General features: G+C 35.1%; 1 protein-coding gene and 1 long non-coding RNA gene across 9 annotated transcripts in view; one reads left to right on the top strand and one right to left on the bottom strand.

The window, feature by feature from the left end:
• DMD (dystrophin) overlaps positions 1-26,767 on the bottom strand; it is a 2,485,149-nt gene that overhangs the window by 2,107,459 nt on the left and 350,923 nt on the right. For 2 of the 8 annotated variants that reach the window (XM_082378023.1, XM_082378017.1), the window contains exon 1: positions 170-1,125. The exons of the other annotated variants lie outside the window; for them this stretch is intronic. In XM_082378023.1, coding sequence (XP_082234149.1) covers positions 170-200 — 31 coding nt within the window. In that variant the 5' untranslated portion in view covers positions 201-1,125. Of the gene's footprint in view, positions 1-169; positions 1,126-26,767 lie in introns of those variants that run through there. 8 annotated transcript variants of the gene reach the window in all.
• LOC309621188 overlaps positions 1-26,767 on the top strand; it is a 1,076,444-nt gene that overhangs the window by 263,869 nt on the left and 785,808 nt on the right. The gene's annotated exons all lie outside the window — the stretch shown is intronic.

Raw genomic sequence — 26,767 nt, forward strand, 5'->3', positions numbered from 1 at the left:
AATGAGAATCATGTACACCTGCACATACATATGTGTACAGTGTATATAACATTTATGCTTATTCACAATCTACTATAATAAGTTTAAATTAATCTGCCTAATCAGTGAGTTTGTCACAAACTAAAAGTTATGCCATGGTAAAAAATATTTTTAGTTACTTTGTACTTACAACAGTCCTCTACTTCTTCCCACCAAAGCATTTGGAAAAAAGAAAAGTATATATCAAGGCAGCGATAAAAATCTTGGTAAATTTTCTCCCAACTTTATTGCTTCAGTAGGTTTAGGAATGATGAGAAACCAATCAACTTCAGCAGCCTTTAAAAAATAAGACTTCAGGTTTTCCTATTCGTTTTCTCTGATGCTAATTGCCTCCAAGATCTGAGTCCTGTAAGGGGAAAGTGACTGATCCCAACACTGAGTGAGTCAACACAGTAACTGATGCCAGGATTCTGTAGAGGCCCCTGGATATTTCGAATTCCAGGACCTGCGCAGAAGCAAGAGACTCGCCTTTTCTCTCAAGTTGGTTTCCCATAATAGGACTGCCCATGGCCACTACATATAAGGTTGTGCTTCCAGCAGGGCAAGTCCTGTGAATTCAAATGTTGTTCAACTGTGTTCTCATTAATATCCAAACCAGAATAGCACAGAGGACATAGTGCTTTCTCTCAAAGGCTTCTAAACATAAAAACTCTTCAGTAAACAACTGTAACAAGACTTTCTGAAACTTCTATGCACATTTCTAAAATAACAGAGCAGAAAATCCTGATCTAGAATAGCCTTTTAAATGCCTTTCTTTTTTTTCACCTTTCAACAACACTAAAAACTTCACTCCACTGAACAAAAAGAAATGCCCAGAATAATCTATGCGTTTGTTATGTATCCACTGTCTACCAAACTTAATTTCTACCCTGGGGATCCAATCAAAAGTCATGTATTGATGATGCCAACAGCCTAAGAGAAGCAAAAGCAGAATGAAGCAGCTGAGCTCTGAAGGCAGAATGTGTATAGTTCTCATGGGACAAAGTTCCTGCTAAAATAAAGAGCACTTTTAGAATGGAATAAAGAAATCCTCCTTAAGTGCTACATTTCTGTCGTAGCTTATGATTACTAACAAATTACTCTTTCTTCAACTTTTTTTGGTGAGAATTATTAACAAATTACTCTTACTTCAACTTTTTTGGTGAGAATTATTAAAACACCATCCTCTTAGACACTGAGTTAATGATCAATTATGTAATGGTTCTCAAAAGTTTTCTGTATTAAATGAACACAGTTGTAACACGTTGTTCAGCATGTTTGTAAACTCTTCTTTGCCAAGAGAAGGCTTCTTTACCTCCTTTCTTATTTTTAATGCAACAGGTGAGCCCGATATTTATAGGAAATACTGGTAACACATTTTAGAAAGATATTCCTTTTGCAATTACAATGATCTCTGGTAAAATTATTTGTTTGAGTGTTTTTACAGTACCATTTGTTAAAGTGACGGACTCATTTTTCTATGTCAAGCATTCAATTGCTTGGCACAGAAATAAACTGTAGATAAAAATAGGAAAAAAACCCTGAAATATGAGAGTCAGATGATGATGTTTACTTTAATAGTGAAGTATACATTTTATATTTTGGAATATCATCATAATATTACCATTCCCCTCAACAAAATCCATATGAAATAAAACACAAGCCCTGATTTTAATTTTGGGTAATTATATTTAAATTACTATCAGCCAAAACAGATTTAAAATGTTCTCTATAGGTCACCTCATCTCCTTAATGTGCTTATCTAAATATGCATATAACCAACAATTTTATAAAACATAATAAGAAAAGTGCCTTAGGAGTGACATGGATCTAAGTCTGCATGTTAACATCAGTGTCCTACGCAATGGACTGCAATAATGCCCGGAGTATAAGTTCCTTTACACCTGTACCATGAATTCCCTGTAAATATAAACCCGTGTTTTGGCCAAGGCACACGTACAGTTTATCAGTGATTTGTAAAGTGTAGTCTATGAAGCAGCAGCAGCAGCACATGGGAACATTTTAGAAATGTGAGTACACATGAATACGAAACTTTGGGAGTAGGACTCAGTACTCTGTGTTTTACAGGTGATCTAATGCATGGCCAATTTTGAAAAACCCTGAAGTGTATGTTTCCAAAAACAACTGTGGCTCCAAATATACCAAAAACTTGTCTTGGTTAATATCTAAAGCACCAAATATCGAAGGACCTGAATGCCCTTAGGTACATCTTAATTGTCTTTCAGCCTTAGTCAATAATCAGAATTTGTCGGGCACCTGTGATGAATTCTACATTAACGCAGAATACTTATAGTTCTCTTAAGGTTTTTATAATCTAGGTGGGAAGATAAGCTAACTGGAAAAAGTGAAAGGTACATAAAATAAAATTTGGCCCAAACAAAGTGAACACTAGTTCAGGCCACGCCACTACTTTCCTGTGGTCACTTATGTCTCTCATTTAGTCCCCACAATAACTACACTGGATAGGTTTTAGGAGTGTCATTATAAAAATGACTGGCCAAGGAACTTGCTCAAGTTCCCATTGTTAATAATTGGCTGAGCAGGCTTTTTCAAATAATTATTTGAACTTTTTATTTTGAACTAATTATAGATTCACAAAAACTTTCAAAGATAGTATAAAGGGGTTCCATAAACTCTTCACTCACTTTCCCCCAACAGTTACATTTAAGATAACTATAACACAATATCAAACCCAGGAAATTGATATTGGTACACTGTATATATTTCTGTCATTTCATCATGGGTGTAGATTTGTGTAAACACAACCTCAATCACAATGCACAGCCGTTCTATCACCACAAAAATCTTCCTTCCTTTACAGTCACACCAAACACCCTCTTCCACCAGCCTGGCACCCACTAATTTGTTCTCCATCACTATAATTTTGTCATTTCAAGAATGTTAGATAAAGGCAATCATTCAGTATGTGGCCTTCTGAGATTAGCTTTTTTCACTTAGCATAGTGTCCTAGAGATCCATTCAAGTTGTTATCTGCATCAATAACCTGTTTACTTTTATTGCTGAGTAGTATTCCACCTCATGGATATACTATAGTCTGTTTAGGCATTCATTTCTATAGGACATTTTGGTTATTTCCAGGTTTTGGTTACTACAAAGAAAGCTGCCAATCACATATATATTTTTCATTTATCTGGATTAATGCCCAGGAGTAAAGCTGCTGGATCATATGGTAAATACATATTTAGTTTTTAAAAGAAACTGCCGAAATGTTCTCCTGAGGGTCTGTACCATTTTACATGCCTGCCAGCAATGTGAGTGATCCAGTTTCTCCATATCTTCCTTGGCATTTAGTGGCGTCAATTATATATATATATATAAAATATATATATAAAATATACAGTATTATATACATTATATTAATTTTTGTCATAAACAAGTAGAGATATATCATGGCAGTCTTTTTTTTTTTTTTTTTTTGGCTGCGTTGGGTATTCGTTGCTGCGCACAGGCTTTCTCTAGTTGTGGCGAGCAGGGCTACTCTTTGTTGCAGTGTGTGGGCTTCTCACTGGGGTGGCTTCCTTGTTGCGGAGCACAGGCTCTAGGCACGTGGGCTTCAGTAGTTGTGGCTGGCGGGCTCTAGAGTGCAGGCTCAGTAGTTGTGGCGCACAGACTTAGCTGTTCCGCAGCATGTGGGATCTTCCCGGACTAGGGCTCGAACCCGTGTCCCCTGCATTGGCAGGCGGATTCTTAACCATGGCGCCACCAGGGAAGCCCCATGGCAGTCTTAATTTGAATTGGCTGAATGGTTAATAACATTGCACTTTTTTTCCTCATTCTTATTTGCCATCTGAATATACTTTGCAGTGAAATGTCTATCCATATCTTTTGCTCATTTTCCAACCAGATGCTTTGTTTTTAACTGCTGAGTTTTTAGCGTTTTTTTATATACTCTAGATATGAGTCCTTTGTTAGATATGTGGTTTGCAAGTGTACTCTCCCAGTCTGTAGCTCGTCTTTTCATTTTCTTAATAGGGTAATTCCAAAGCAAAAATTTTTAATTTTTATAAAGTTCAATTTATTGAACTTTTTCTTGTATGGTGCTTTTGGTGTCATGCCAAAGAACTTTTCACCAAGCCTTAATTCATGAAGATTTCCTCCGATTTTCTTCTATTTTTTAATCATTTTATATTTACATTTAAATCTAGAATTAATTTTATTTTTTAAAAATATTTATTTATTTATTTATTTATTTATTTTGGCCGCGCTGTGCGGCTTGTGGGATCTTAGTTCCCTGACCAGGGATTGAACCTGGGCCCATGGCAGTGGACGTGCAGAGTCCTAACCACTGGACCACCAGGGAATTCCCTAGAATTAATTTAGAGTTCATTTTTGTATACGGTGTAAGGTTTTCTTTTTTCTTTTTGGCTTACAGATTTCCAATTGCCTCAATGCCATTTGTGGAAAGACTAACTTTCCATTGAATAACTTTTGTACCTTTGTCAAAAACCAGCTGGGCACATTTGTGTGGATCTATTTCTGGGATTACAACTCTGTCCTATTGATTTCTGTGTCTATCCCTCTGCCAATACCATACTGCCTTAATTACTGTAGCTGTATAATATGCCTAAGCATTAGGTAGGGTTATTCCTCCCACTACATTATTCTTTTTCAAAATTATTTTACACATTCTAGGTCCTGTGTTTTAACATAAAAATTTTAGACAAATAGGTCTACAGATCAGACAACAAACTATCTTTCTGGATTTCGATAGGGATTGCATTAAATAGATCAATTTGGAGAACTGACATTCTTACCATGTTGAGTCTTCTAATCCATTAACACAGTACATATTTCCAATATTAGGTCATCTTTATTTTGTCATACTGTGCTTTCTAAAAGTGCTTTGTGTTGTGATATTGTTCCTTCATATGTCTATAATAATATCACTATCTATTATGCATGTGATTGCACAAAGAAAGGGAGAAGAACAGAGGTTCCTAAACTACCATTCTGAAAAAGAAACACATTAAAATACAGAACTTTAGTTTTATAAAAGTGCAAAGCACCCACTTCTGGGCATACGTCCAGACAAAACTTTAATTCAAAAAGATACATGCACCCCTAGGTTCATAGCAGCACCACTATTCACAGTAGCCAAGACATGGAAACAACCTAAATGTCCATTGACAGATGAATGGATAAAGAAGATGTGGTACATACATACAATGGAATACTACTCAGCCATAAAAAAGAATGAAATAATGCCATTTGCATCAACATGGATGCAAATAGAGATTATCACAGTAAGTCAGAAAGACAAATACCATATGATATCACTTATATGTGGAATCTAAAATATGACACAAATGAACCTATATATGAAACAGAATCATGGACATAGAAAACAGACTGGTGGTTGCCAAGGGGGAGGGGGTTGGGGGAGGGATGGAGTGGGAGGTTGGGTTAGCAGATGTAAGCTTTTACATATAGAAAGGATAAACAACAAGGTCCTACTGTATAGCACAGAGAACTATATTCAATATCCTATAATAAACCACAATGGAAAAGAATGTAAAAAAAAAAAAAAAGAATATATATATATATATATATATATATATATGTATGTATGTATAGCTGAATCACTTTGCTGTACAGCAGAAATTAACACACTGTAAACAACAATTTTAAAAAAAGAAACAATGAAAAGCATATTTTTATTACATTGAAGGCTTACATTAGCATGTTTTTAAATTACTTTCTTTAGCCTACAGTTGTAAAATACATGCTTTAAAATGAAGACTGGTCCTTGCTTATATTCTAATACTAACCAGTAATCCCTATATCATAAAATGGGTGAACTATTAGTTAGAAAGAACTGATTAGGGTAAACTTAAAAGTAAATAAGGAGTGTATTCTTAAGAAATTGAAAACCTTAATGGCAGCATTTTATATATATATATATTTTTTTAACATTTTTATTGGAGCATAGTTGCTTTACAATGGTGTGTTAGTTTCTGCTTTATAACAAAGTGAATCAGTTATACATATACATATATCCCCATATCTCTTCCCTCTTGCGTCTCCCTCCCTCCCACCTTTCCTATCCCACCTTTCTAGCTGGTCACAAAGCACCAAGCTGATCTCCCTGTGCTAAGCGACTGCTTCCCACTAGCTATGTATTTTACATTTGTTAGTGTATATATGCCCATATATACACTACCACTCTCTCACTTTGTCCCAGCTTACCCTTCCCCCTCCCCATGTCCTCAAGTCCATTCTCTAGTAGGTCTGCGTCTTTATTCCCATCTTGCCCCTAGGTTCTTCATGACCATTTTTTTTTTTTAGACACTCCATATATATGTGTTAGTATATGGTATTTGTTTTTCTCTTTCTGACTTACTTCACTCTGTATGACAGACTCTAGGTCCATCCACCTCATTACAAATAACTCAATTTCATTTCTTTTTATGGCTGAGTAATATTCCATTGTATATATGTGACACATCTTCTTGATCCATTCATCTGTCAATGGACACTTAGGTTGCAGCATTTTATATTAATTGGGATGGGCCTGAGTCATTTTTCCCACTTACACTGTACAATTATTTAACAATTTTAAGCACTATGACTAATAGAGCTTCAAAGGATAAATAAGCTGGGAAGAAACAGGCATGATAACTAAGATTTTATATAAAGTTCACAAATTTATTGATTTGGGAAAAATCATTTCTGGGCCATTTCCCTTCTCCACAATGATCTATATTGGTTGAGATGTTATATTGGGTTGGCCAAAAGGTTCGTTCAGTTTTTTCTATAAGATGGCTCTAGTAGCACTTAGTTGTCTTTAACTTCATTTGAAAAAATTTTGTTAGATTCTATTGTGACAGCCGTCATATCAGGGTGCATTTAAAAAAAAATCAAAATTGGTGATATTACATTTTAAATTTTGATTTGTAGTAGTTCACTTCTTGTGTATAGAAGTACAATTAATTTTTTTATGTTCATCTTGTATCCTGCGACCTTGCTGAACTAATTATTTCTACGAGTAGTTTTGTGGAATCCCTGGGATGTCTTACATAGCCCACCATAATATCTGCAAATAGGGAAAATTTTAACTTTTCCATCCTGGTTTTCATGCTTTTATTTACTTTTCTTACATTTTTGTGCTGGCTAGAACTTCCAATACTACAAAGAGTAGCAGGGCTGAAAGCAAATATCTTTGCCTTGATCCTGTTATTAGGAAAAAGGAATTAAAATCTTTCACCATTATTATGATGTTGGCTATAGAATTTTTCTAGATGTTCTTTATCAAGTTGAAGTCCTCTATTCCTAGTTTTCTGAGAGATTTTTTTTTTTAACATGAATGGGTGTTGAATTTTGTCTAACCTTTTTTTTGGCATCAATTGATAAGATCATGTTATTATTCTTTTTTAGCTAGTTAATATAATTTACCAAATTTTAAGAATGTTTGTCTCTATATCTATGAAGGTTATTGGTGTGTAGTTTTCTTCTTTTGTACCATGTTTGTCTGGTTTTGGAATCAGCTTATCTCTTGCCTCATAAAATATGTTTGTAAGTATTGCCTCCTCTTCTATTTTCCGGACACTGACAGTTCTTTTCTTTAATCACATGAAAGATGTCATGCCATTTCCTTTTGGATTCTATGGTTTGTCATAAGAAATTCTGTCATTTGATTTTTTTTTTTGTACCTATAAAGTGTCCTTTCTCTTTCACTGCTTTCAAGGTTTTTTCTTTTTTCTTTTTTTTCCTTTATCGTTAGTTTTCAGAAGTTTGACTATGATAGGTGCAGGCAGGGATCTCTTTGAGATTATCTCTTTGGGTTTCTCAGCTTCTTGAATCTGTAGGGTTTTACCTTTTGCCAAATTAGGTTATTTTTAAGCCATTATTTCTTCAAGTACTTGTTCAGCAACACTTTCTTTTTTTCTCTCCTTTCAGGACTCTGATGACATGCATCATAGATATTTTATTATAATCCCACAAGGTCGGTGAGGATCTGTTCATTTTTTGTTAGTCTATTTTCGTTCTTGTTCAGACTGGGTAATTTCTATTGTTCTATCTTCCTGTTCACAGATTTGGCCCTCTGCCCCCTCCAATCTGCTATTGAGACCATCAATTGAATTTTATTTTGATTACTCTATTTTTCAGTTCTAAAATTTCATTTTGTTCCATATGTCTTCTATTTCTTGCTGAGACTTTCTATTTTTTGTTTGTTGCAAGCAAGTTTGTAATTGCTTATTGAACCATTTTTTTTTATAATGGCTGCTTTAATATCCTTGGCAGATAATTCGATCACCTATGTCATTTCAGCATAGGCGACTGTTGATTGTCTTTTTTCATTCAAGTTGAGATTTTTTTTCCTTGGTTTGATGAATGGTTTTAAATGGAATCCTGGACATTTAGGGTATTATGTTGTCAGACTCTGGACCTTATTTAAACCTTCAGTTTTAGCTAGCCTTTCCTGGCAATGCTTTGTTGGAAGATGGGAAGGGCGTTGCTCCCTTGCTACTACTAGGTAGGGTTGGAAGTCCAGGTTCCCCATTCAACCTATGTTGATACCTGAGACTATTTCTCTGTGTGTGTGTCTGCAAATTATACTGCCTTGACATTATTTTAATTCCCATTAAAATAGTAAACAGATATCTGGAGGCTTGTGGATTCATTTTTAAATATTCAGAGTTTTTTCCACTGGACCAAAAAGAGCTACAACTTGCAAAACTCAAAGCATATCTTAACTGATATTTCCATAGATGATGAACTCTATGACACTTGCAAAATGATTTGATTTTAGAACTTGGTACTATATAGCAGTGCTTTCTATAGAGTCAAGACAGAAGACATTTACTTACTTATTAAATACATGTAAAACTAATTTATCTGCGTTGTAAAAATAATGCATGCCTAACTCATATATTGATTCTCAATCATTTTAGGAGGTAAATGTGTAGGAACTAATGAAGGTGTTTTAAGATTTCTGAATAAAACAAAGTTATTATGAGTACAAAGAAATTAAACACATTGATGTCAGCGAGCTGAGGATCAGTACCAAGATTTCATGGTTGCATCTCTTATACTATATTAGTCAAGGTCCTGGCATGAAACAGGTAGAAACAAAAGCATGAGCAGAAAACAATTTGTTGAAATAGCCGTGGAGAGAGGTATAAGCAGGATGATGAGAACAAATAAAGGATGGTGAGTCATCCAGGTGACAGTTAAAGCGGGAAGTTGCTTCCACCTCCAGTTCTGAAGGGTCAAAGTGAGGGAATAATGTTGTCAGAATAGTAGTAGAGACACACAGTCAGTCACCAGCAGGACTTTAGTGAGGCACATGGAAAATGAAAAACAAATACCTTAAAATCTTTTTCCACCTGCCCTCTGATATCCTGGTGTCACACAATTGGCTGATAGAGTGCAAGAGGCTTTGGTGATGGAGATGAAGAGCTAAGCTTCCCAGGGCAAAGAGTAGGGCAGAGAATATCATAAAGTGGATGTGTCATAAAGTGGAGTGGGTCCACTGATACAAGTAAAGAATGATCAGCACATGGGCTCAGCCCACCATGTAAGTCTTGGAAGGATACTCAGTACTAATATGATACCCTAGTGGAAAATATGATAAGGGATGAACTGACCCTTTGAAAACTAGCCCTTGCCTTCATTTTTCAACTCTGCATTACACCTCTCTGAATTCCACTAAAGTGATCTCATGTACTTTTCTACCAATGTATCTCAAATTACTTCAGAAGTTCACCATAAACGTTCTCCTTGCATGGTGCTCCGCTACTTTGTTGCATGTATAATAAATAAGCTGGATATATGTTGAACGTGTGAATTACCTGCTGGAATGCAAACTCCATCAGAACAGGAGTTATGAACTGTTTCACTCCTGTTGCCTATCATTTTGCAATGTATATACTATTGCCTCTGCTTGCAATTTCCTTAATTTTGATCCTTTATCTTTGTATTGTATGCTGCCTTATCCTTCTGGGCTTTCTTTAAGTTCACCTCCTCTATGAAGATATTTTGAGCTTCCCCTCAGCCCCATTTGTAGCTGGGTCTAATGATATGAATGCACCTTCCTACTCAACTGTAAACTTCTTGAATGTTAAGGACTGGTTTCTATTTATGTTGATATAAGTTCTCAGAAGTGTATTGAGTATAATAGGAGCTCAATGATATCAGTTGGAAAAAAAAAAAAGAAAAAAGATACAAGGGAAGAAGAGGGGAATGTACATTGCAGATAATTATAATACTCAAAATAAATACTGAATTCTTTGAGGGTGGCAAACCAAATCTGTTTTCAAGTATATGTTAGAAGAGATTCTGAATCTTGTCACTGTGGAATGACCATAGTATCAAATACTCATTTAAAGCAATGGCACTGAGCTGCAGAATGGATATGCACTTATTTTTCAGACATTTATTAGGGACTTCCCTGGTGGCGCAGTGGTTAAGAATCCGCCTGCCAATGCGGGCGACACAGGTTCGATCCCTGGTCTGGGAAGATGCCACATGCCATGGAGCAACTAAGCCCACGAGCCACAACTACTGAAGCCCATGCACCCTAGAGCCCGAGTGCCACAACTACTGAGCCCACATGCTGCAACTACTGAAGTCTACGTGCTCTAGGGCCCGTGTGCTGCAAGTACTGAGCCTGTGTGCTGCAACTACTGAAGTCCGTGTGCCTAGAGCCTGTGCTCCGCAACAAGAGAAGCCACCGCAACAAGAAGCCTGCGCACCGCAATGAAGAGTAGCCCCTGCTCGCTGCAACTAGAGAAAGCCTGTGCACAACAACGAAGACCCAAAAGCAGACAAAGGAAGAAAAAAAAAACATTTGTTAGAGCCAGATTTTCTACATTAAGGATATAAGGTAATAACTCCTGGTCTCTGCCTTCAAGGGGATTATGCTTGAAGTGTATTAAAAGAAAATTTTACATTTTAATCTACTTGTTAATTAAGGAACTCAAATAAGTTTGATGACACCTGTCTGAGAGAGGTACCTAACAGAGGGACCAGATTTTAAAGATAACACCAGATTTACTGCCTACCATAATAGACTGTCATGTATGTTAAATAAAGCAATGTATTTAAAAAGTCGTTTTCAATTGTATACATTAGAAAAGAGGGAAAATTTCAAATCAATAATCTAAGCTCTCACTCCAAGAATCTAGAAATTGAAGAGCAACATAAACCTAAAAGAAGCAGAAAGAAGGAAATAATAAAGATCAGAAATCAGTGAAATTGGCAACAGAAAAATAGAGAAAATCAATGAAACAAAAGGCTCATTCTTCAAAAAGATCAATATAATTAACAAAGTGCTAACAAGAGTGACCCCCCCCAAAAAAAAACACCCCGAGGACACACAGGTTACCAATGTTAAAAATGAAACAGGGGATCTCATTACAGACTTGATAGACATAAGAAAGATAATAAGGGAATACTATAGGTAATTATTCACACAAATATTTGACAATTTGGATGAAATGGACCAATTCCTCATAAAACACAAACTACTGCAAATCACCCAATGCGAAATAGATAATTTGAATAGCCCTATTACTAATAATGAAATGGAGTTCATAATTTTAAAACCTCAGAAAAATAAATCTTCATGTCCAGATGGTTTCACTGGAAAATTTTACCAAACTTTTAAAGAAGGATTAACACCAATTCTACACAATCTCTTCCAGAAAATGGAAGAGAACACAACAATTCTAATACATTTAATGAGTCCAGCAATAGCCTGATACCCAAATCAGAAAAAGACAGCATGAAAAACCAACAAACAAAAACAACAAACTACAGACCAATACTGCTTATGAATATCAAAGCAAAATTACTTAACAAAATACCAGCACCTAAAATTCAGCAAATATATAAAAACATCATGCAGTGTTTGTTCCAGGGGTGTACAGCTGGTCTGATATTCGAAAATCATTATTGTAATCCACCGTGTTAACATGTTAAAGAAAAAAATCACATGATCTTATCAATGTATGCACTACAATCATTTGACTAACTTCAATACCGATACCTGAAATAAACTCTCTGAAAAATAGAAATATAGGGGAACTTCCTCAACACCTATATAAACCCTTCAGCTAAGTTTGTATTTAGTTTAAGTATTAAATGCTTTTTCCCTAGTACTGCGAACTACACTCACCCATCTTATTGAACACAATGCTCCAAGTTCTAACCAGTGCAATGAGGCAAGGCAAGGAAATGAGTCCATACAAATAGGAAAAAAGACATAAAACTGTCGTTTACATGCAGATAGGATGAAAATGAAAATTCCAAGCAATCTACAAAAAAAAAAAAATCTCCTAGAATAAGTGAGTTCATCAAGGTATCAGGATACAAGATAAACAAACAAAAATCAATTGTATTTCTACATACTAGCAATGAACCCCTAGGTTCATTGTGGACACTGAAATTAAAAATATACTACTCTTTTCTATCTCAGCAAAAATCGAAGTAGCTGTTCATCTAACAAAACATGTCCTTGACAATAACAAAATGCTGTAGAAATAAATCAAAGAACATCTAAATAAATGGAGAAACATACTGTGTACATGGATTGGGAGACTCAACATAGTAATGTCAATTTTACTCAAATTGATGTATAGATTTAACATAATTCAAATTAAAATCCTAGCAAAGTTTCTTGTTGTTGTTGATATAGACAACTTTACATGGAAAGGCAATGGAACTAGAATAATTAAAATTATGTTGAAAAAGAAGAATAAAGTAGGAAGAACAAGACTATCAGATTTTAAGACTTAACATATACAGCTATAATAATTAAGATAGTGTGGTACTGGTGGTAGGATAGACACACAGATCAATGGAACAGAATAAAGAACCACACAAATATGGCTAACTGATTTAGACAAAGATCTGAAAACAATTCAGCTGAGCAAAGATAGACTTTTCAACAAACAGTGCTAGAACACTAGAACACTTAAGTCTCACACCTTATACAAAAGCAGCTACTAATGGATGATGAATTTAGATTTAAAACATAAAACTCTAAGTATTTTAGAAAAAATATACAGAAAAAAATCTTAGGATCTAAGGCTAGGAAGAGTTTTTGGATTTTACACTAAAAGCATCGGCCCATAAAAGGAAAAATTGATAAGTTAGACTTCAACAAAATTTTTAATGTTTGCTCTTAAGGAGATAAGAAGACAAGCTAAGGAAAAAATATCTGAAAACCACATATCCAACCAATGATTAGTATCTACAATCCATAAAGAACTCATAAAACTCAAAAGTAAAGAACAAACAACAATAACAAAAAACTCCAAAAACTTATTAGAAAATGGTACTCTGGAAAATAGCTTGACAGCTTTGTAAAAACACTAAACATGCAAATGTCATACAATCCGGAAATTTCACTCCAGGGCATTAATTCCAGAGAAATGAAAATTTTTATTCACACAAAAACTTGTACATGAGCGTTCTTTGCGGATGTATTTGTAATGCACAGAACCTGGAAACAACTCACTGAGTTGTCCTTCCACAGGTGAAAGGCTAAACAAACTGTGGTACATCTATCCAATGGAATACTACTCAGAAATAAAAAGAACAACCAATGATATACAATAACCTGGAAGACTCTCCAGATAATCTTGCTGAGCGAAAAAGCCAATCCTAAATGGTTACATATTGTATAAATCCATGTATATAACATTCTAGAGATGACAAAATTATCCAGGTGGATATCAGACTAGTGGCTTCCAGGGGTTAGGAAGTAGGTGGGGGCAGGAGGGAAGTGGATCTGGCCAAAAAAAAGGTAACATGGGGGTTCCTTGTTGTGATGGAGATATATTCTGTACCTTGATTGTTCTGTCAATATCCTGGTTGTGATATTGTACTACAGTTTTGCAATACGTTATCACTAAAAGGGACTCGGTAAAATGATAAACAAGATCTACTGGGTGTTTTTTTCTTTTTCTTTTTTTTTTTTTACAGCTGCAAGTAAATCCACAATTATCTAAAAAAATGTTTGTAAATAATTAAAAAAAGATGGCAGCCTGGGTTTGGCCCATGGGCCAACATTTTCAGATTCCTGATACAGGACATTGATATATATGCACATAAACCAATACAGGGGTAAAACACACTGAAGAATAAATGGCAGCAATGTCATGTTTACAACTATCTTTGCACTTGCTCCTCTTTGTTGTAAAGGCTACTGCGATTGGGTTATGAATAACAACATATTTAAGAGCTACAATTCTCTAGTTCAAGAAGACTTTAAATCTGCAAATAAGAATTCTGGGTATCTTTTAACTAAATATTTAGAGTACTGGAAAAACAGGCTCTAAATGACACTTTGTTGTTACTTAATATTCAAAAAACATTTCACATATGTATTTATTGAAAGCCTAGACCAAGTTATTAATGTGCAAGAGTGATAAAAATAATATAAGTCTGTGTGGATGACATTTAAATTGCAGCTTCAACGAACCTATAGGCTCAAATCAAAATCCTTTCCTAATTCTTCTTTTAAAAAGTTTAAAAAAATTCCCCACATGTTGCTTTCTCTGCTCTTACATCACCAGTTTGTGTCCATTTGTCCATAGCGAGGCAAAGTTTTCACCCTGATAATGTTTTGTGAAGGTTAAGTGGGCCATCCTAAGAAACAAGAGATAACAGTGATCCAAAAATTTGGGGCTTAAAATTTGAGGACCTTCTTTGTTTTGCCAATGTTTCAAGCACTTGGCTACCTGAAAGCTTTACTGGTGTCTTTGAAGAGTTCTATGAAATGGAGGGGTTCTGACACTTAGACTTCATTAGTTTCCTGACAAAGCTGGAGAGAAGGTTAGAGAGTACTTGTGTAGCAGATGAAGGTACGCATGCTATTCTCTCTAACAAGCTTTGAGAGAGTGATAGAGTGAAAGAGACAGGTCTTTACTTGAGTGGCATTCTATTTTGAAAGTCTCACTAAAGAACGCTTTAAAAATAAATTTAAAAAAACCCTCACAAGTGATGACCATTTATAATTTGGCTCAATATTTTTCCTGAGCCTCATAAGAATATACTTATTCACTGAAGCCTGAGAGTGGAAACCTTTATGGAAACTAGAGAAAGTATTATATTCGACTCTAAATGAGGTTTCAAAAATGGACTGGATTTAGAGGAGGATTTTTAAAAATGGTTTATATAGGTTTTACTTCCCAAAGTCCATTCAATGTTTTAAAAGTGATTACAAATTCTGAAGTCTGGTTACTTGAAAATAGTCTACAGCCCTTATTATATTAAACATTATTGCTTAAATATTCCTATAATATGTTGGATCCAATTGATGCCTCAAAAAACTAAAGCACTCATATTTCCTTAATCATGTTTAGAGGACTGAAAGTTTTATTGTGAAGTTTCAGGGTTAGCTTCATTTCATAGCTTTATTTAGGGTATTGAAAAGTCTGCTGAGTTACCGAACCACGTTTAATATATGTGTGCAGGTGCACATGTGTGTATACCTTTTTCATTATTAATTATATTCGTCTTCAAAGCTACATACTTCTCTTCACATTAGTACATGAAGTACTTTTTTAGGATTTCAAGATTCTGTGGTAATACCTTTAGAAAACTGGAAAAGAGAGTAAGACTAAAGATAGGTATAAATCCCTATTTTTAAAATAAAAAAAAGGGATTTGGGGAAGGATCACGTCAATAAATCCTCAATTTGAAAACAGCAAAGTCTGATAATAAGGTTGGTTCTTGAAATGGGGGTCTGCCGAAAAATATTAAATCTGTGGATTGAGACAAGGTAGAAGCAACAGTTCAATCCATGAGAAAAAATAAACTGTGTTAGGCTCTCACTTCTACCTTATAGTCCCTATTTTTCCCCTATTTTCTTCAGTTATTGGAAAGAGAGTAAAATGAAATAATTTATGGTTTAACTCAAGTGAAGCTGAACTTGAACTAGTTAAGGGATGGTTCTGATGGTGATTCAAGTAGGGAATTGAGGCATTTTCTCTGTTCCCCAGTCCAATCCATTTTTCCCCACAGGTAGTATAGGTACCTAGTAACAGAATATTTGCTGTTCTTCCTTCTCGAAACTTATAATGTTGCTGTCATTCGTTTATCTTATCCATAAGCTCTAGTCACCCAATACATTGTTGCTAATATTATTTTGAACAAAGAGATAACTATTATATCATTAGGAATAAGAAAAATAAAAGATTTAATTTTACTTTCATTCCTTCCTTCTCTAATGCTCTTCTTTTCTTTATGTAGATCCAAGTTTCTGACCTACATGATTTTCTTTCTCTCTGAAGTACTTCTTTTGACATTTCTTGTAAGGCAGACCGACTGGCAACAAATTCCCTCAGTGTTTGTTTGTGTGATAAAGTATTTATTCATCCTTCACTTTTGAAGGATAATTTACTGACATAGAATTCTAGGTTGGTAGGGTTTTCTTTCTGTCAACAATTTAAATATTCCACTCCACTCTTTTCTCACTGGCCTGGTCCAACCCATTTTTTGCCCTTCTTTTTTCTGCTGAGTGCCTGCAAGGCTGATCCTCACCAATGACATCTTTTTAGCTCACTGGATGACTTGTCTCTGGTGGTCTTGGCCAATGGGAGGCACAGACATCAGACCACAGGCAGGGAGAGAGAGGGTCTGAGGCATTATTTTCCTATCCCCCTCCACCTTATTTGGTCCTTATTTCCCACAGTGGCAGGTTACATCCCTAACTTCCCTGTCAGAAACCCACTCTTCCACTGCCCTATCTCTTACTGAATTTAGAAAATGCAACTTCCTTCATTTGACACTTCAGACTTGGAAAGGGGGACATATAATAATGTGCTATACTGCTGGTAGTCTGTACCATGATAACCCTTTTTGTGTCCTTTAAACCTGCCCACACCTCTCAAAATAGTCCCTTTATTGTGTTTTATTGAACCATTTGTGTCAGATTCTATTTCTTTCCATAGTCATGGCTGATACAGGGAGATCAGAAAAATCAATAGCTTCTCCCTTTGAAGTAATAAAGTATAAGATGAAAATGAATGGGATTCATAGTTACTTTAATACAGTATGCTTCTGTGTATATAAACAATCTCTAGATTTTTCATAGCTGTATCTGGTGGTTTGAGTATAAAATACTTATTAGAACTTAAGATTAAAGTTTAGCACCTCTATACTGAATTGCATATGGAATTTTCACTCCAGAAGTAAGGGTTAAAGCAATGAATGTCTTGTCATTTAGAACAGGAATCATATAATGATTCACTTGCTTACAATGTACTCTACTCAGTGATAAAAGGCCTAAAATTGTGTATCTGAGTGTTTGTGTCTGTATGAATAAGTCACTCTATACTCATACACCCTCCGCTCTGCAAGAACATGGTAACTGAAAGACCTTATTACAGCGCTGCAAAATATGCATGAAGTTATCAAGTTGTTTGATTCCAAACTGTCTTATTTTTTTCTGGCCTCTGTGCCCCTACGCTAGCCCATAAGCTTGCACATTTTCCCATTGTGTTTAACTAAAGAGATGCTTTAAAAACAAAACTTGAGAAGTATATGCCTCTATAGAAGGTGTAATATTTCAACAGATATGACCCACTGTGGGGAGGGGAGGTAGAAATGGCTCCCAATTTTTTTCTCATCTCAGTAAAGTTCAGAACTTTATATAAATATCTTAGCTATCAAGCCTGCTTTTCCCCAGTTTATTACCTGTGAAGCTGTATAAATCTTAACGTTTTAAATGATGCTAAATAATTGAATACATGGGGAAAATGACACAGACCCATCTCAATTTATGTAAAATAATGCCTTTAGAGTTTTCAATTACTTAAGAAATCTTTCCATATTTATTTTTAAATTTAGCTCACTGGGTACTTTCTAATTAATTTGTCATCTGTTTCATGACACAGGGATTATTGGTCAATATAGGAATATAAGCAAGGATCAGTCTTCATTTTACAACATGTATCATAAAACTGCAGGTGAAAGAAGAGTAATTAAAAAACGCACTGATGCATGACTTTAAAAAGATGTTCTGCATTCATGAAAAATTATAGGTCTCTATCAATCCCTCTATAAACAATTATAACATTATCATTTAAAATTATTTCAACATCATACACAGATGGTGTATATTTAGTTATAGTCATTTAAATTTTTTAAGAAGTGCTTCCCTTTCAAAACTGCAGATTTGGACCCTTTCTTACTTTCCCTTTCTTTTTGTAATCATGTACATAATATTGTCTATAACACGTAATAACATAATAGACAATATATTATTGGTGTATTAGAAATATGAAAACACAATCTAATCCCAATGTGAAGCACTATTAAAAGGCACAGAATGATGAAAGAAATCAAAAAAGATCTTGTAAGTGGAGGGAGACACTGTGTTAATGGATTGGAATACTCAACATGGTAAAGATGTCGATTCTCTCCAAATTGACATATAGGTTTGATGTAATTCCTACCAAAATACCAACAAGGCCTTTTTTGTAGACACAGACAAGCTTATTCTAAAATTTCTATGGAAAGACATAGCCCTATAATAGCTAAAACAATCTTGACAAACAAGAATAAAGTGAGATGAATCATACCACCCAATGTTAAGACTAACTATGTAACTACAGTTATCAAGACAGCGTGGAAATGGCAGAGGGACAGAGTTATAGATTGATGCAACAGAACAGAGAACTGAGAAATACACCTACACAAACGTGTCCAACCGATCTTCAAAATAGTTGTAAAAGCAATTAAATGGAGGAATAGGTCTTTTCAAGAAAGGTGCTGGTGCAAATGAACATCTACTATAGCTAAAAAAATTAACTTAGGTCTCACACTTTACACAAAATTGACTGAAATTATAAAACATAAAACCATAAATCTTTTAGAAATGTATGTAGGAAATAGTATTTGTGACTTAAGCAAAGACTTTTTATACTTGACACATAAAGCACAATCCATAAACAGAAAAATGGATAAATCGGACTTCATCAAAATTTTAAAAGTTTGGCCGTGCAAAGGAACCTGTTAAGAAAGTGAAATACAAGACACACAAGGGCTAGCAAGGATGTGGAGAAACGAGCTCACTCATACAGTGCTGGCGAGAATGTAAAATTCTACATCCACTCTGGAAAACAGTTTGGCAGTTTAAAAAACAACAACAATGACAAAAGAAAATATGAAACCACCATATGACCCAGAAATTATATTCCCGGCATTTATTCCAGAGAAATGAAAACTTATGTCCACACAAAAGCCTGCACGTGATTCTTCATAACAGCTTTATTGGTCATAGCTCCAAACCGCTAGAAACCAAAATGTCTCCCCATCGGGGAACGGTTTAATAAACTGTGGGACATCCATCACAATAAATGAATCAGTAATATACATTTGCAATAAAAAGTAAACTATTTGCCACATGCAACAACTTAGATGGATCTCAAGGGAATTATGCTTTGTGAAAAAGCCAGTTCCAAAGTATTAACTTCTATATTATTCCATTTGTATAATATTTTTGAAGTGACAAAATTAGAGACATGAAAATTGCTGTCACAGGTTAGGGATAGAGAGGGTGGCAGGGGGGAAGCGGAGGTTATCAAAAGACACCAGGAGGGAACCTGTGGTCATGCAAGTGATCTAAATTTTGGCTGTAATGGTGGATGCACTATCCTATATATGTTAAAATTGTACTGAACTAAACACACACACAGAAACGAGTACTAGGAAAAATTGGGAAATCTGAATAAAATGAGTTCATTGTATCAATGCCAATATCCTGGTTGAGATATTATACTATACTTTGCAAGATATTCCCATTGGGGGTAACTGGGTAAATGTTATAGAGTATCTGGTCTGTGTTATTTTTTTTTATAACTGCTCTTAATTTTATAATTAGCTCAATTAAATGTTTTATTAAAAAAAAAACTTGCTCAAACTACTCAAGCCTGTGTCACAGGTGGGACTCAAGTGCAGGTGAGAGGCCTACACCCTAGCTTCTTGCCATAGTTCTCTACTGGCCCTCAGAGGTCCCTGGGTGCGAGGAGGTAGACCGGAATTGGAATGTGGGCACAATCTAAGCGCCGTATGGACTTTCTAACTTCTAAGCTATCATCAGATTTTAAAGCCACCATTCGTTTAGAGAGAGCTTTTGGGAAGAAACATAAATCCTATAGTCTTGATAAATTGTACGGGAAAGCAATGGTTAAGATCATGCTGCTGCCGACCTCTGCCACCCAATAGTGTGTGTGTGTGTGTGTGTGTGTGTGTGTGTGTGTGTGTGTGTGTGTGCGTGCGTGATATTTTAGAGCAGTAACCTTTCTAAGCCTCACTTTCCTTACCTGTTAAATTGGGGATAATAATCATACCTAGCTCATAGAAGTTGCTCAAAGACACAAAGCTAGCAAAAGGTAAATTCAAACCTAGGCAGCCTGGTGCAAGAGCTGTACCCTTAGGATATGATCTGTTCCTCCTGGATCCCCACATCTCCCATGGTCCCCACTCATGAGTAAGGACACTCCAGTCTAATTCATACTGAGGAAGAGAAACATTTTCCAAAGTTGCACAAAACCTGCCTACTTGGTCCTGCCAACTTATGTTATTATGCAAAGCAAGGACCAGTGTTTCCTTTTTTCTTCCCTTCAGGCTATGCCCTGGGGGGCACTTCAGAGGCATAAAAATAGGGCCCTTTACAGAGCCGCCTACCAGAAGGATGACAATTCTTTTCCCACCAAAAAGCTGGCAAAAGTTTCTTTGATTTAAGAGGCTTCATCAAACTCCAGGACAGGGTAATCTCCTGCAATCTCTAACAATGGAGGCTGAGTGACAATTTACCATTTTTCTGTCCTCGGAAAAACTCCCAGGATGCTAAGGACAAGGAATAGTTATTATCCTTCCAGTTACATTTGTGATGTTATTCAATGTGTCTTATGGATTAAATATGCCTATTTCATCAACTCATTCCCCATCGATCTGTGACAGAAAGAAGCAAGTTTGATACAAGAAGCAGTGATTAAATGTCTCTCAACCTGTTCATGTATAGAGTGAACAGAACACCAGAATACTTCAAAGTGAGGATACATGACTTTAGCAGCATTACCTAATATTTGAGGGTAACAGTTGTACAATATGAAATGATTTATTACTTTCAGAGCAGTCCACTCTAAGAATTTCTAAATTCTATAAAATGTACAGTTGTTTTTCTTCCTTTTGCTACACAAAAAACTTTGGGACATAGGATTTTCCTATCACTGAGCAATAACAACCAAATACTTGAATAAACAAAATACTTCACTGACCTTGGGATTTTGGTACATTGCTTTGGGTACAAAGTGGGCAAGGGTATTTAAAAAAAAGAAGAATGTCTCACTCTTCTCATTTTTAAATATTTTGTGATATATGCCATGGTTTGTACAAAAGCGCATATATGTGTTGTTTTATCTTGATATATTTTGTACTTTTTTGTCAGTTAAAATTATTTAATTCCTCTACTTAAAAATTCAGCAATAAAGCATAAATCAGCATGTGAATCTCATGTACCCACATACACACATGTATATACTCACACAAAAGCACAGCATGGTATCTACAATTTCCCTACAGAGTTCTTTTAAACTAAACATAATAGTTACCAAAAGGGATTCATAGTTCTTGAATTGATTTCAAATTAATCTGCCAGCCAGCTCCAAATGAATTTCCATTCCTATAACATGAAAGTTGTCCCATGACAAAACTTTCAGAGGGAACAAATTCATGCCTTCTTATGTCTATCATTTGCAAGGCACTATGGTGTGTCACTTGGAAAGGGATCTGAATTACAATTTTTCCCCAAAGCCATACCAGGTGTTTGAAATACAGAATTTAAAAGAGCACCGATGTTCAAACCCATCAAATTATACACATTATGTGCACCTTTTTGTATATCAATTATACCTCAACAAAGCTGTTAACAAAATAAGGGCACTGATGAACTCATTTTGAGGTCTGCATTCTTTTGAACCCATACATTTGACACCAGAGACCACCTTTTCTTGCTTTGTTCTAGCTCACATGTATGCTCTGGCAGTGAAGATGCTCTAAATCAGAAAACTGTATATAAATACACACACACACACACACACACACACACACACACATACACACAGAGAAACCATGGGATGTATAGAAGGAATCTGGTACTTTAAATTGCATGGTGATCGCTGCATACCTTAGATGCCTCTTGTGGTTTAATAAAGCATCATCCTAGTATTATGTAGGTAGTATCATTTATATTTGGCTGATAAAAAAACACCTGATATTCAGCGAGTTAAGAAATCAGCCAGTTCAAAGTCAGAAGTGAGGTTTTTGAATCCTGTTATGTTAAACTCTAAACCCCATGCTTTGTACTATCATAATCTTTAAGAGTATTACCAGATAACGCTTAAAAAATCTGCTAAGGATTAGATAACAATTACTAAGGTAATTAAATGTATCTAGGTTTAAGCGAAGGCTTCCATCAATACTGAGAAGACTCCTTCTCAAAACACCCTTGCTACTCACTGAGAAACAGAATCACTATCATAAAGATTCTTGCAAAAAAGCGCTACATCTCAGGCACACCCCAAAGCTACCGAATCAGAATCTGAAATTTAACAGAAATCTGAGGTAATTTGGATTCACATTAAAGTCTGAGAAGCACTTATGTATACAACTATTTTCCAGTTGTAGCAAGACACAGAAATAGCTATGAAGCAATGTGAACATTTCATGAGGAAAAAGAGTGTGAAAACCTCTTCATTTATTCCTTTATTACTTTTGAAGAGATTTTATAATGATCTGTTAACTTTTAATAGCCCTGACCAGATACATACCCAGGTTTAAATAAAAAAAGAGATTCCAGAATGCAGTCAAATTATTTTTCTTAAATTCTAGCTTTTTAAAAAAATTGCCATTCCATGGCTAACCACTGGTATGGATAGTCGGTTTTTTAATTATATAAGGTAATCACATTAGTGAGTGAGAAAGTCAGCAAAATCAAAGTTTTGTTGTTTCTTGTATAATTTTAAAGCATGCTGACAGCAATATGATAATCATAAACTCTGAAATAAGTATTCAACACACAGATGCCAATTTGCTTAGAATTACATAAGCATGGAGTTAGGTTAGTTTGGCCAAACATAGTTAAAGTAAATAATGGCTAAAGAGAAAAATAAATATTTTCTTAAGACTCTGAGTTCAGCTCAATCTATTTATTCTCTGAGTTTACAAGGTGGTTATTTAGAATAAAATGATACTTTAACCTTGGTTTGTTTTTTCCCTGAAATGGTCAATTGGGGAAAAAACTGTTTGACTGGAGGATTAGTAGTTTTGTGACTGAGTAGGCAATGTCTCAGAATTTACTTCCTCCGAAGACTAATAAAGAAGAAATTAGTATCTGTCCTGTTTACAGGAACATAGCTTCTTGAGCACTACTGATCTTACCTAATGCTGTAGAAATAAAAAGAAATGAAAGGATATATCACATTTGAGTCTATTTTAATGTGGCCTGATAGAATCCAAAAGAAGCTTCATTTTATAATGTGCTTTACAATGAAAGTATATTGGAAAACTCTAGTGTCTTGAAGCCATGGAAAAAATGCTTTCAAAACAAATTATCAACGTGTGCTTATGAGATAAAAAAACTTTTCCAAATGCATCACTATAAATGGGGGTAAACACAACTTCTGATCTATTCTTCCTGCCATCATACACAAAAAAGCACATTATTTGTACATTTTGCTTTCAAATATGTGACATTTTTCCCGTTCTTAACTTTAATTCATGAAAAATATTTATGATAAGAGAAACTAGCTTGAGTTTTACTACAATATAAGTTATTTTTCCTGATATGTGGTTTAAGAATATAGATTTTTTTTGTTCCTTCATCATAGTTTTTAACTAATGTATTTCAATAACACTAGCTTATTATACATCTTATTGATACTTAAGCTAAATGTACATGGTTATTTTTTAGGGCTTTGGAAAGTGAGAAGAACAAAAAGATCAATGACTAAAAATTAATCCTTGCAAAATAGCAGGTAATGAATTAGAAAGTGAGTGAAAATGCTCTGAATATTCAATAACTTTTAAATTAATAAAACTGCATGTGCTGTATTTATCTTATTTGTTGATGATCAATAAAACTATCTTTTTTCATTATTCATTGAAAAGATAAAAGGAAAATTTAGCAGGTGAAACAGATCTGTTCTACATTGTCATATTAGTTTTCTCTCTTTGTTCTCCTCACTTTTGTTTTTTTAACTATTTTTTTTTTTTTTTTTTTTGGCCTCAGAGCTTGCGGGATCATAATTCCCTGACTAGGGATTGAACCCAGGTCACGGCAGTGAAAGCGCCGAGTCCTAACCACTGGGCTGCCAGGGAATTCCCTGTCCTCACTTTTGATGTGATGAATATTTCATGATAAATTCCAAGTATGGCCATAATACTGGAGGGCTGGGCAGCCAAATCAGCTAAGAATTTTACCAGAATTGTATGCAAGTGCTAGAATTTCCATTTCTGGAAATTTTCATTTCTGAAAATTTCCATAGTACAGAAAGTACTATGTATCATAGAGGTAATATTTATAATTTTCCAAATTTTTATGAGTTTGGGTGATTTGAACTTTTCCAGAAAAAAAGTCTTAACATCTAGCATATTTTGTAATCCATGAAGAATACAACAAATGTTGAAAATACGGTCAATGTTGACAGAGGGAAGATCAAAACCCAAAAGTGAATATACTTTTTTTTTTGAAAGAAACAAAAGCAATTCAAAAAGAGTACAAGTTTAGTTTCTGCAACTGAAACAATGCAACATTGATTTTACCTTGTTCTAAATCCATCTGGGAATTCATAACTGGTAGAACTGTAAAATGTCATAGAGTTACAGCCTCTAAGTTTGCTAAGGCATGTGCCTTACATACACTATGTGGAATATTATTCACACCTGTATAATACTCCATACAGGAGTTAAACTAATCATAATTTACATTTGTATGTATGTGTGTATATATGTGGTAGAAGACATACACAAATATATAAATATACATATAAATGTGTGTTGTCTATTTTTATTCAGTATAAGTTTTGGAAAACTGAAATGAATGCTTTTTAAACTCTCCATCTACACATGTGGACATTTCCCTCCAAATATCAAGTGTGTTAAACAGTGGAGAAAGGAAAACTATTCACAACAAAAACATTTCAGATAAAAAATGTAATCACAAAAATCTGTTACATATTCTAAATTTTATTTCTTCTTTATGTGTGCATAGCAAAGTAGTTGTGAAGAAAAAAATAAATTTTAATTTGAAATAGTGCAGAAAAATTCCCTACCTTAGATATACAAAATAGTACCAGACAAGAGATGCATAGATAACCTTAAGAATAAAAGTCATATATTATGTGCAGGGCTAAACCATTTCAAAGACATATTTGGCTGATTAATTAGCAATGGTAAAGATCAAGATTTGCATAAATGTTTGGAAACAAAGTGCTTATTTTTACTTTCTATTAGTTGGACCAATACTTTGGAATTTTATATTACTATATTTTGGTTGTGAGTCCTCTCTAATTTATTTGTCCAGATAAAAAAAATAAAAACAAACAAATAAATATAGATTAAATCAAAATATAAGATTAAGAAAATTCATAGAAATTGAGAAACTGGTCTAATTTAACATACAGAATTACAAACCCTATTTATTTCTAATCTGTGTCTAACAGTGCACAATTTAAATTAAAAATAATCCTTACATCTGCCCATCCAGCTTCCTTATCTTCTGTGTTAACATGACTCCAATTTTGTTCATATATGAAGGAGCATTGTGCTCAGGGAATGGGCCAACCCCAAAGAAGACAACATGATTGTCCCAGACCAGTCATGTTGTTTCTGTGTCTTTTTTGCTAGTAATTGGCCAGAATGGAGTCATCTTGATATGCCTAAAACAATGACAGGCAAGCTACTGAAACCAAGCAGGACCCTGTGGGGCTCCTGGGCACTGAAGTCTTTCTGTCCCTCATTTCTTTTTTGTAGGGAATAAACTCCAGCCTCCATGACCTTCCCTGAGTCCTAAAAGTCAGATTCAAAGAGTTGCTAATCAGGGAAGGGAGGGGACACAGAGACAAGGGAGGAGCAGCCAAGAAACAATAGTGCAGCCTTGGGGCAGGGTCCTGGTTCTGCCTCAAGGGATACACATAACAGTATCTTTGAGCTCTTTACAGAACTAAAACCCTCAACAAATTAAAGATGTTAGCATTCTTCATTCCAAAGAAGACCACCTGAGGCCAGATTAAAGGAACCAGAGAAGTTCATCAGGAGACTACCTGAGACCAGATTAAAGGAGTGCAGGCCCTGCACACACCCTAATCCTTATCAGCATCCCCACCCTTGAACCACTGCTATAAAACCCCTCAACAAATCCTCCCATTTTGGGACACACAGTTTTGAGGGGCATGAGCCTGCTGTATCTGCACTTGCCTGGCAAAGCAATACAGATATTCTTTCCTACTTCACCCAAAACTGTGTCTCTGAGATTTGATTCAGTGTCGGGGTACAGAGGCCAGATTTGGCATCACGACCTCTGCACTCCTTGCCACATGAGATGATATACCTCTATTTCAAAAGTATGTTTAATTGATGTCCAGGTCTATGGCACTATAGGCAAAAGATATATACAAATCTAGGTGTTTTACACAAAGGTACATTAGTGGATACTTTTGATATTATCAAAACATTCTTCTCCCCAGAGATGCTG

This window comes from Balaenoptera borealis (assembly GCF_965194805.1).
Source record: "Balaenoptera borealis genome assembly, chromosome: X".
In the NCBI taxonomy this organism is placed as follows: domain Eukaryota; kingdom Metazoa; phylum Chordata; class Mammalia; order Artiodactyla; family Balaenopteridae; genus Balaenoptera; species Balaenoptera borealis.